This window comes from Carcharodon carcharias (assembly GCF_017639515.1).
Source record: "Carcharodon carcharias isolate sCarCar2 chromosome 37 unlocalized genomic scaffold, sCarCar2.pri SUPER_37_unloc_1, whole genome shotgun sequence".
Taxonomy (NCBI): Eukaryota; Metazoa; Chordata; class Chondrichthyes; order Lamniformes; family Lamnidae; genus Carcharodon; species Carcharodon carcharias.
Window position 1 is genome coordinate 1,565,616 of NW_024470758.1, and position 12,445 is coordinate 1,578,060.

The 12,445-nt window shown below is 51.2% G+C and overlaps 1 protein-coding gene across 2 annotated transcripts in view; it reads left to right on the forward strand.

Annotated features, from left to right (window-relative positions):
* Positions 1-12,445, forward strand: part of LOC121274595 — a 110,147-nt gene that overhangs the window by 95,356 nt on the left and 2,346 nt on the right. Inside the window, exon 2 of one of the 2 annotated variants that reach the window (XM_041181926.1) lies at positions 7,055-7,287. The exons of the other annotated variant lie outside the window; for it this stretch is intronic. Coding sequence (XP_041037860.1) covers positions 7,096-7,287 — 192 coding nt within the window. The 5' untranslated portion in view covers positions 7,055-7,095. The remainder of the gene's footprint in view (positions 1-7,054; positions 7,288-12,445) is intronic. 2 annotated transcript variants of the gene reach the window in all.

Below are 12,445 nucleotides of genomic sequence, written 5' to 3' on the forward strand. Positions count from 1 at the left end.
TGAGGAGAAACTTTCTCTCAGAGAGTGGTGAGTCTGTGGAATTCTCTTCCCCAGGGAGCAGTGGAGCCTGGGCCACTGAATATTTTTCGGGCGGAGGTAGATAGATTCTTGACTAACAAGGGAGTCAAAGGTCATCGGGGGCTGGGCAGGAATGCGAGGTTAAGGCCACAGTCAGGCCAGCCATGATCTTATTGAATGGCGGAGCAGGATCAAGGGGCCGAATGGCCTCACTCCTGTTCCTAATCCCTACGTTCGTGTCCCCCTAGCTAGTCCCAGTCTCTCCCACGAGGGGAAACATCCCCTCAGCATCCACCCTGTCGAGTCCCCTCAGGATCTTCTCTGGTTTCGATAAGGTCACCGCTCACTCTTCTAAACTCCGCTGGACTCAGGCCCAGCCAGTCCCTACCTTCCCTCATCAGATAAGCTGCACCACCCCCCACCACCCCCACACCCACCCCCACCCCCACCCCCACCCCCACCCCTGCATCCCAGGGATCAGTCGAGTGAACCTTCTCTGAACTGCTTCTGACGCATTTATAGCCTTTCTTAAATAAGGAGACCAAAACTGTGCAGGGGGCTCCAGATGTGGTTCCACCAATACCCTGTACAACTCTAGAAAAACATCCCTACTTATAAGCAATAAAGAGGAAGACATTTCATTTGCCTTCCCCATCGCTTGCTGTTCCTGCAATACTAACATTTTGTGAGTTATGTTCTAGGACACCCAGATCCCTCTGCGTCTCGGAGTTTCTGCAGTCTCTCTCCACTTAGATCATGTGCCGCTCTCCAGTTGTTACCCTCTATTCCAGTCAGTCCACAGTTGACGGCTGTGGCTTCATATCCCAACCCTGAGCTCTGGAATGGCAGAGGCCGATGGTGGGTCAAAGGGAATCAGGAAGGACGCGTAGGTCAGGATTGGAGGAGCGCAGGGATCTGGGAGGGCCGTAGGATGTTGCCGAGATGGGGAAAGGTGAGGGGTTTGAAAACGAGGACAAGGGTTCTTAAATTGAGGCGATGGAGGGGATTTGTCGGGGGGGGGGGGGCGCGGTGTTGGGAGAGAGATCTCAGGGTTAAATAGGTCAGCAAGAGGCTGTGGCCAAGGATAAGAGACAGAAGCTAGCGGGCAGGAGTAGGCCCAATCGGCCCTTCGAGCCTGCTCTGCCATTCAATATGGCCGGTCCTCTATCTCAACGCCGCACTCCCGCTGGAGTCGGTGGCTGGGGGGGTGGGGGGGGTGGTTTCATGGCTTCAATCTCCCTGGTCCTCGGTTTGTGGCTCCGTTGTCTGGTCAAGCCCGGGGGATGGGGTAGGGCCACTCCAAATTGGTCAGGGTGGCCGTGTCAACAACAACTTATACTTACAAAGCGCCCTGCGCAGGGTGAAACCTCCCAAGGAGCGTTACCAGAGGAAAAAAATTGAGGAGGGTGGGGGGGGGACAAGTGACCAAAAATTAGGCCCGAAAAGGCGCCATCTCATTGGGCTTGAAGTGCCAACTCTGTTTCACTGTCCACAGACGCTGCCTGACCGGCTGAGCTTTTCCCGTTTTAAGGAGGTCGGTTTTTAAGGAGCGTCTTAAAGGAGGAGAGAGACAGAGAAAGCGAGAGAGAGAGACGGAGAGGTTTAGGGAGGGAATTCCAGAGCTCAGGGCCCCCTCCCCCCAGGCAGCTGAAGGCCAATGGTGGAGCGATTAAAATCGGGGGAGGGGGGAGGGGTGAGGGGTGTGCGAATGGGACGTGGGTGCGAGTTAAGCCAACAGGGTTTAGGATGATCTCCGGTTTACAGATCGCAGAGTGTGGGACGCTGGCCGGGACGAGCATTGGAGTAGCCAAGGCTGAGAGGCAGCAGCGGGGGGGTGGAGGGGGGCGGGGGGGCGGGGTGGGGGCTGGCGTGGGCGGAACGCGTTTGCTCTGGTCGGCAGTCAGAAGAGGCCAACATGAACGGGCAGGTTCTCCTTCTCTCCCAGCAAAAGTCAGAAAACGAAGGCTCTCGAGCCCTGAGTCCCAGTGTGGCCAAGTCTCCAAAACACGAGGGAGGTGCTAATGGGCCGTCAAAACGCAGGGCTGAAGAGAACAATGCGACCACCGGCAGAAAACCAACAGGAGGATTAAAGCCCCATGTGCATGCAAATGTAGAAATCCTCAGCAGTTAATGGGCTGTTAATCACATCAGTTCTGGATTAGGGACACACAGTCAAGGATGTCCGCAGTCAGCAAACAGACTGCAAAGTGCGGGGGGCGGGGGGCGGGGGGGGCGGATCTTCTGATCCATTCCTCGCAGGCTGTTCACTAAAATTGACAGGCCTTCAATCGGGCCCTGAGTAGGCCCAAGCCTAACCCCCCCCCACCCCCCCGCCCACCCACCACCGGCTGTTTCACAGCAGCATTGGCCCTCAGGAATAAAGACAGAAAGTGCCGGAAAAGCTCAGACTCTGGTCGCATCTCGGTGGGGAGAGAGAGCGAGAGAGAGAGAGAGTTAAGGCTTCAAGTCCAATATGGCCCCTCATCGCAGCTCTGAAAGCCTTCGGACCCTCAAACTCTGCTGCCCCTGTCCCATCTCGCGCCAAGTCCCACCCACCCATCACCTCCCCCCCTCCCCCGCAGCTGACCTAAGCTGGTTCCCAGTCAAGCAAGCCCCGGTTAGAAAATTCTCATCCTCGTTTCCAAGTCCCTCTCTGGCCTCCCTCTCTCTGCAACCGCATCTGGTACTCTACGCTCCACCAAGTCCGGCCTCTTGATCATCCCCCGTAGTCATTCTCTCCACCATTGGTGGTTGCGCCTTCAGTTGCCAAGGCCCTGAACCCTGGGATTCACTCCCTAGAGCTCTCCACCTCTCCCTCTCCTCCATTAAGAAGCTCCTTCAAATCGACCTCTCTGACGGAGTTATAGATGACCTTAGATCTTTCTTAGATAATTCAGTGATGAATTTCAGTTAGGCTGATGTGAAGCTGATGTTTTACCAAGCTTAAGGACGCTAGATAAATGGAAGTTGCTGCAGGATTGGAAATTGGTGTTGGACAATCAGCCTCACCGCACTAGCCAGAAAGTGAAAGTGAAAAGATGAACCAGCTTTGCTTGAAATTGGGCCCAATTCAATCCTCTGTCAGCAGACACACACTAGGGGTAAAAGCCATACCTCAGTGGGTATCTCACTCCATCACACTCTCAGTGTAACTCAATGGGTATCTCTCTCTCACTACCTTAGTGGGTATCTCTCACTCTCTCACTGTATCTCAGTGGGTATCTCCCTCTCTCACACAGTAACTCAATGGGTATCTCTCTCTCTCTCTCTCACTGTACCTCAGAGGGTATCTCTCTCTCTCTCTCTCTCTATCTCTCTCATACAATAATTCAATGGGTATCTATCTCTGTCTTTCTCTCTCTCTCACTCTACCACCATGGGTAGCTCTCTCTCTCTCTCTCTCTCACACTAACTGAATGTGAACCACCCTTTCTCTTTCTCTCTACCTCCATGGGTATTTCTCTCTCTCTCACTGTAACTCAATGGGTATCTATCTCTCTGTCTCTCTCTCTCTCTCTCATTGTACATCAGAGGGTATTTCTCTTTCTCTCCCTCTCTGGCACTCTACCTCAGAGGGATCTCTCTCTCGCTCTCTCTCTCTTTCTCTCTCACACAGCAACTCAATGGGTATCTATCTCTCTGTCTTTCCCTCTCTCTCACTCTACCACCATGGGTATCTCTCTCTCTCTCTCACACACTCTAACTGAATGTGAACCCCTCTCCCTCTTTCTCTCTCTACCTCCATGAGTATTTCTCTCTCTCTCTCTCTCTCTCTCACTGTACCTCAGTGGATATCTCACTCCCTCTCTCTCTCTCTCTCTCACTATACCTCAATGGTGTCTCTCTCCCTCACTGTACCTCAGTGTATATATCTCTCTCTCTACCTTAGTTGGTATCTCTCTCTCTCTCTCTCTCTCTCACTGTACCGCAGTGGGTATCTGTCTCTCTCCCTCTCTAGCACTATACTTCAGTGGGTGTGTCTCTCTCTCTCTCCATGGTTCCCCAGTGCATGTTTCTCTCTCTCCCCCTCTCTCACTGTACCTCAGGTGGTATATGTCTCTCCCCCTCTCTCGCTGTGTAACTCAGGTGGTATATCTCTCTCCCCCTCTCTCGCTGTACCTCAGGTGGTATATCTCTCGCCCCCTCTCTCACTGTACCTCAGGTGGTATATCTCTCTCTCACTGTATCTCAGTGGGTATCTCTCTCTCTCTCTCCCTCACTCACCCACTGTACCTCAGTGGTTATCACTCTCTCACTCCCTGTACCTCAATGGGTATCTCTCTCTCTCTCCCTCTCTCGCTGTACCTCAGGTGGTATATCTCTCTTCCTTTCTCACTGTACTTCAAGTGGTATATATATCTTCCCCTCTCTCGCTGTAGCTCAGGTGGTATATCTCTCTCCCCCTCTCTCACTGTACCTCAGGTGGTATATCTCTCGCCCCTCTCTCTCTGTACCTCAGGTGGTATATCTCTCTCTCACTGTATCTCAGTGGGTATCTCCCTTTCTCACACTCAACCTCAGTGGGTATCTCTCTCTCTCTCTCCTTCACTCACCCACTGTACCTCAGTGGTTATCACTCTCTCTCTCACTGTACCTCAGCAGGTATCTCTCTCTATCTCTCTCTCTCACTATACCTCAATGTGTATCTTGCTCTCTCTCTCTTTCTCTCAATGCACCTCAATGTGTATCTCTCTCTCTCTCACTGTCAACTCAATGGATATCACTTTCTCTCTCACTCTCTCACTGTATCTCAGTGTCTATATCTCCTTCTCTCTCTTTCTCTCTCACACTGCACCTCAATGGGTATCTCTCTCTCTCTCTCTCCTCTTGCTGTACCTCAGGTGGTATTTCTCCCCCTCTCTCGCTGTACCTCAGGTGGTATATCCCTCTTCCCCTTTCTCGCTGTACCTCAGTGGCTATCCCTCTCTCTCTCTCTCAACCTCAGTGGGTGTCTCTCTCTCTCACACTCACCCACTGTACCTCAGTGGTTATCACTCTCTCTCACTGTACCTCAGTGGGTATCTCCCTTGCTCACTGTATCTCAGTGGGTATATCTCTCTCCATCTCTCTCTCTCTCACTATACCTCAATGTGTATTTCGCTCTCTCTCTCTCTCAATGCACCTCAATGTGTATCTCTCTCTCACTGTCAACTCAATGGATATCACTTTCTCTCTCGCTCTCTCACAGTATCTCAGTGTGTATCTCTCCCACTCTCTTGCTCTCTCTGTGCCTCAGTGGGTATCTCTGTTTATGTTTCTCTCTTTCTCTCTCTCACTGTATCTCAATGTGTATCTCTAATACTCTCTGTCTCTCTCTCTCACACTGTACCTCAAGTGGTATCTCTCTCCCTTTCTTGCTCTCTCTGCACCTCAATTAGGTAACTCTCTCTCTATCTTTCACTGTACCTCAGTGGGTATCTCTCTCTCTTGCTCTCTCTGTATCTCAGTGGGTATCTCTGTCTCTCTCCCTCTCTCTCTCTCCCTCTCCATCATTGTACCTCAGTGGGTCTCTCTCTCTCACTCTCTCTCTCACATTACACCTCAGTGGGTATCTCTCTCTCTCTCCCTCTCTCTTTCTGTACCTCAGTGGGTATCTCTCTCTCACTGTACCTCAGTGGGTGTCTCTCTGTCTCTTCCTCTCTCTGTACCTCAACTGGGTAACTCTCTCTCTCTCTCTCTATCTCTCACTGCAACTCAGTGGGCATCTCACTCCCTCTCCCTCACTGTATCTCAGTGGGTATCTCCCTCTTGCCCTCTCCGTACCTCAGTGGTATCTCTATCTCTCTCTCCGTCTCCTTCACTGTATCTCAGTGGGTATCTCTCTCTCCCTCAGTGACTGTACCTCAGTGGATGTCTCCCTCTCCCTCAGTGACTGTACCTCAGTGGGTGTCTCTCTCTCCCTCACTAACTGTACCTCAGTGAATGTCTCTCCCTCACTGACTGTACCTCAGTGGGTGTCTCTCTCTCATCGAGTGTACCTCAGTGGGTATCTCTCTCTCTCTCTCTTGCCCTCTCCGTACCTCAATGGTATCTCTATCTCTCTCTCCCTCTCCTTCACTGTATCTCAGTGGGTATCTCTCTCTCCCTCAGTGACTGTACCTCAGTGGATGTCTCTCTCTCCCTCACTGACTGTACCTCAGTGGGTGTCTCTCTTTCTCTCTCACTGCCTGTACCTCAGTGGGTGTCTCTCTCTCACTGACTGTACCTTAGTGTGTATCTCTCCCATTCTCTTGCCCTTTCTGTGCCTCAGTGTGTATCTCTCTCTCACTGTATCTCAGTGTGTATCTCTCCCACTCTCTTGCTCTCTCTGTGCCTCAGTGGGTATCTCTCTCTCTCAGCATATCTCAGTGTGTATCTCTCCCACACTTTACCTCTGTGATTATCTCTCTCTCTCTGTCTCTCTCACACACACTGTATCTCAGTGGGTATCGTGCTCTCCCTCTCTTGCTCTCTCTTTAGCTCAGTGGGTATGTCTCTCTCTCTATCTCTCTCTCTCTCACTGTCACTCAGTGGGTATCTCTCCCATACTTCACCTCCGTGGTTATCTCTCTCTCTGTTTCTCTTACACACACTGTATCTCAGTGGGTATCTCTCTCTCTCACTGTACCTCAGTGGGTATCTCTCTCTCTTACCTCGGTGGGTATGTCTCTCTCTCTCTCACACTGTATCTCAGTGGGTCCCCCCTCCTCTCTCTCTCCTCCTCTCTCTCTCTCTCTCTGTCTCTCTCGCTATGCTGGAGAAGCTGGGATTTCTCCCCTGGTAGCAGGAAAGGTTAAGGGGAGACCAAATAGAGGTACTCACCATTATAGGAGGACTTGATAGCAAGTATAGAGAAACTGCTTCCTCAGGCAAGTGTTAGTAACCAGGGGACATAGAATTAGCAAAACAAATAGAGGTGAAATGAACAAAAATAAAAAATGCCAGAAAAACTCAGCGGGTCTGAGTCACACGGACTCGAAACGTTAACTCTGTCTCTCTCTCCACAGATGCTGTCAGACCTGCTGAGTTTTTCCAGCTATTTCTGTTTATCTTTCAGATTTCCAGCATCTGCAGGATTTTGCTTTTATCAGAGAGGAAATGAAATTTATTTTCATGCAGAGGATTTTTAAGACCTGGAATTCCACATTTGAAAGGAATGCAGAAGCAGATTCTATACAAACTTTCAAAAGGCAATTGGAAATAACTTGCAAATCAGTTATATTCAAGTTCATGGTGATAAAGCTGAGATGTGGGACTACACTGGGGAGGCCTTTCAATGAAGCAGTACAGGTATGGTGGGCAGAATGGCCTCCTTTTGCATTGTAAGATTCTATGATACTTCAGTGGTAATCTCTCTCTCTCTTTCTGCACCTCAGTGGGAGACTCTCTCTCTCTGTAACTGTACCTCAGAGGATGTCTCTCTCTCTCTGTACCTCACTGGGAGACTCTCTCTCTCTAACCATACCTCAGAGGGTCTCTCTCTCTCTCCCTATCTCTCACTGTAACTCAGTGGGTGTCTCTCTCTCTCTCTGTACCTCAGTAGGAAACTCTATCTCTCTCCCTGTACCTCAGTAGGAGACTCTTTCTATCTCTCATTGTAACTCAGTGGGTGTCTCTCTCTTTCTCTCTCTACCTGAGAGGGTGTCTCTCTCTCTCTCTCTCTAACCATACCTCAGCGGGTCTCTCTCTCTCTCACTGTGACTCAGTGTCTCTCTCCCTCTCTCTCTCTCCACAGTACTCAGTGGGTATCTCTCTCTCTCTCTCTTTGTACCTCAGTGGGAAATTCTCTCTCTCTCTATCTCTCACTGTAACTCAGAGGGTATCTCTCAATCCCTCTCCCTCTCTCTGGCACTGTACCTTCAGTGAGTATCTCTCTCTATTTCAATCGACCTCACTGGGTATGTCCCTGTCTCTCTCACTTATGTTCACTGTAACTAATTAGATATCTCTCTCTCTCTTTCTCTCACTCACTGTACCTCAGTTGGAAACTCTCTCTCCTTCTCTCTCACTGTTCCTCAGTGGGAACATTTCTCTCTCTCTTGTCTCTCACTGTTCCTCAATGGGTACCTCTCTCTCTCTCTCTGTCTCTCACTGTACCTCAATGGGTACCTCTCTCTCTGTCTCTCACTGTACCTCAGTGGGTACCTCTCTCTCTCTCTCTGTCTCTCACTGTACCTCAGTGGGTTTCTCTCTCTGTCTCTCTTTCTCACAGTACTTCAGTGCGTCTTTCTCTCTCTCTCACTGTAACTCAAAGGGTATCTATCTCCCTCGGTCTCTCTCTCTCTCCCTCTGTACCTCAGTAGGTATCTCTCCTCTCTGTCTCCCTCAATCTACCTCAGTGGGTATCCCTCTCTCCCACTGTACCCAAGTGGGTTTCTCTCTCTGTCTTTCACTCTCCCTCCCACTATACCTCAGCCGGAGGGTGATGGGTTCAAGGCACATTCCAGAGATTTCAGCCCATAAGTCATGACAGCATTCCAGTGCAGAACTGAGGGAGCGCAGCAATGTCAGAGGGTCAGTACTGAGGGAGTGCTGCACTGTCGGAGGGTCAGTACTGAGGGAGCGCTGCACTGTCAGAGGGTCAGTACTGAGGGAGTGCTGCACTGTCAGAGGGTCAGTACTGAGGGAGTGCTGCACTGTCGGGGGGTCAGTACTGAGGGAGTGCTGCACTGTCAGAGGGTCAGTGCTGAGGGAGTGCAGCACTGTCAAGAGGGTCAGTACTGAGGGAGTACTGCACTGTCAGAGGGTCAGTACTGAGGGAGTGTTGCACTGTCAGAGGGTCGGTACTGAGGGAGCGCTGCACTGTCAGAGGCTCAGTACTGAGGGAGTGCTGCACTGTCAGAGGGTCAGTACTGAGGGAGTGCTGCACTGTCAGAGGGTCGGTACTGAGGGAGTGCTGCACTGTCAGAGGGTCAGTACTGAGGGAGTGCTGCACTGTCAGAGGGTCAGTACTGAAGGAGTGCTGCACTGTCAGAGGGTCATTACTGAGGGAGTGCTGCACTGTTGGAGGGTCAGTACTGAGGGAGTGCTGCACTGTTGGAGGGTCAGTACTGAGGGAGCGCTGCACTGTCAGAGGGTCAGTACTGAGGGAGTGCTGCACTGTCGGAGGGTCAGTACTGAGGGAGTGCTGCACTGTCAGAGGGTCAGTACTGAGGGAGTGCTGCGCTGTCGGATGGTCAGTACTGAGGGAGTGCTGCACTGTCTGAGTTGCCATATTTTAGATTGGACTGTAGGCTGAGGACCCCATCTGCCCTCTCTGGGAAATGTTAAAGATCAGCCACTTGTGGAGGAAGAGGGAGGGAGTTATGCCTGGTGACCTGGAGCCACTATCTAAACCTTGACCAATGTCACCGAAACAGGTGATCCTGGTCATGGCTGTTGTGGGATCTTGCTGTGCACAAATCGGCTGCCACATTTCGGACGTCACCGATTTCACTTCCAAAAAGTACGTCATTGGCTCCGAGTCCCCGGGGGTTTCTTCCTTTGTGGCAGGTGCCGAACCCCCTGGCCGATTTCCCCATCCCCGTACCCAGGGACCACTGACCCCTACTTCAGCGTCCCTTGCCATCCCCTCGGGCCTACCTCAGCTAGCCGAGCACAAACCTGGGTTTGGGTGCTGGGCTCTGAAACTGGGCCCTCCTGGCTCACTTTGGCACGGCCGATTGTCGGATCAAACCTCTCGAGCCTCCTCCCCCAGGCTCTCCAACCTAGGCCAGCGTGCCTAGTGAACTGATTCCCTCCTTCTGCTCCCCCTCAGTGTCCCTGGCTCGTGTTGGATCCTCCCCAGCCACTTACCCACGAGCTAACTCTTGATTGTCAGTCCTGCTATCTCATAGCTGGACAGGGTCAACACAAAGCGATTCAACCTTTGGCATGTCAACAAGCCCTGGTTCCGGCTGGGCCAGCATTGATTGCCCTCCCCCTAACTGCCCTTGACAATTGAGCGTCTCGCTCGGCCATTTCAGGGGGCAGTTAAGAGTCAACCACGTTGCTGTGGGTCTGGAGTCACATGTAGGCCCGGACCAGGGTAAGGACGGCAGATTCCCTTCCCTAAAGCCTGGTTCCCACTCACGGTCATCATTAGACTTTGAATTCCAGATTTTATTTATTTACAGAATTCACATTTCCCTAGCTGCCTGTGGTGGGATTTGAACCCAGGTCTGCAGAGCATTACCCTGTGTATCTGGATTATTATTAGCCCAGCAACAATACCACTATGCCACCACCTCCCCTTCTGTTTTGCTCAGTTGAGTACTGGAGACTAGAATATCCAAGACTGTTAAAATGCAGGTGGATGTTCATGTGATGGAGCAGCAGAGAGATGGGGTTTGAAGGGGGGGGGAACTAGAGGGCAAACCAGCCAGGCTTCAGGTGATCCACCCTGGCCAGACCTGCGTTGTGCCCGACAGGAAGATCTCTGACAGCCTCGCGCTACTCAGGGATACGATTGTCTTTGTGCAGGACATCGTCATCAGCCTGGATCAGGAGGTGGTCTTTGACAGAATATCGCACACCTACATGGTGGATGTGCTCTCCAACATGGGGTTTGGGGAGGGAATCTGCAACTGGATCCAACTGCTCTGCACTAACAGCAGTACCGCAGTTTCAATCAATGGGTGGGAATCAGATAGCTTTCAGGAGGTAATTAGGTGATTGTTTTCTTTCAAATAATCTGCAGGGCCTTGGGGAGAAGGCAGAGTGGCAGGAGGTGAAGTGTTCACTTGGAGAGTTGGCGCAGACAAGATGGGCCGAATGGCCTCATTCAGCACTGGAGTAAATCTGTGATAGCGTGATTCTGAGTGGGCTCTTCATTTAGGTCCCTTACAAACAGCACTCCAACAATTCCATTTAGCTCATCCGTGTTTTTTTTAATACTCGTTCATGGGATGTGAGTGTCTCTGGCTAGGCCCAGCATTCATTGGTCATCCCTAGTCGCCCTTGTTCTGAGGGGATTTAAGAGTCAACCACATTGCTGTGGGCCTGGAGTCACATGTAGGCTAAACCGGGTAAAAGACATTAGTGAACCAGATGGGTTTTTACAACAATCGGTGATGGTTTCATGGTCATCATTAGACTTTTTATTGAACTCAAATTCCACCATAGTGGGATTCGAACCCTGGTCCACACAACATTATCCTGGGTGCCTAGAATACTAGTCAGTGACAAAATCAGTATGTTGTCTCCTCCCCAAAAAGAACTCAAACTCAGCTGATAGAATAAAAGCTTGATATGACTGTGCTTTTCTCACCCAGGTACACAGTCACAGCTCAGTAGGACTGTGCTGTACCCACCCTGATACACAGTTACAGATCGATAGGACTGTGCTGTACCCACCCTGATACACAGTCTCAGCTCGATAGGACTGTGTTGTATCCACCCTGATACACTGTCTCAGCTCGATAGGACTGCGCTGTATCCACCCTGATACACAGTCACAGCTCAATAGGACTGTGCTGTACCCACCCAGATACACAGTCACAGCTCGGTCGGACTGTGCTGTACCCACCCTGATACACAGTCACAGCTCAATACGACTGCGCTGCACCCACCCTGATATACAGTCACAGCTCGGTAGGACTGTGCTGTACACACCCTAATACACAGTCACAGCTCGGTAGGACTGTGCTGTACCCATCCAGATATAGTCACTGCTCAACAGGACTGTGCTGTACCCACCCTGATATAGTCACAGCTCGATAGGACTGCGCTGTACCCACCCTGATACACAGTCACACTCGGTATGACTGTGCTGTACTCACCCTGATACACAGTCACAGCTCAATAGGACTGTGCTGTACCCACCCTGATACAGTCACAGCTCGGTAGGACTGTGCTGTACCCACCCTGATACAGTCACAACTCAACAGGACTGTGCTGTACCCACCTTGATACAGTCACAGCTCGGTAGGACTGTGCTGTACTCACCCTGATATATAGTCACAGCTCGGTAGGACTGTGCTGTACTCACCCTGATACAGTCACAGCTCGATAGGACTGTGCTGTACCCACCCTGATACTGTCACAGATCGGTAGGACTGTGCTGTACACACCCTAATACACAGACTCAGCTCGATAGGACTGCGCTGTATCCACCCTGATACACAGTCACAGCTCAATAGGACTGTGCTGTACCCACCCTGATACAGTCACAGCTCGGTAGGACTGTGCTGTACACACCTTAATACAGTCACAGCTCAATAGGACTGTGCTGTACCCACCCTGATACAGTCACAGCTCGGTAGGACTGTGCTGTACACACCCTAATACACAGTCTCAGCTCGATAGGACTGCGTTGTATCCACCCTGATACACAGTCTCAGCTCGATAGGACTGCGCTGTATCCACCCTGATACACAGTCACAGCTCAATAGGACTGTGCTGTACCCACCCTGATACACAGTCACAGCTCGATAGGACTGTTGATACAAAGACACAGCTCAATAAGCCT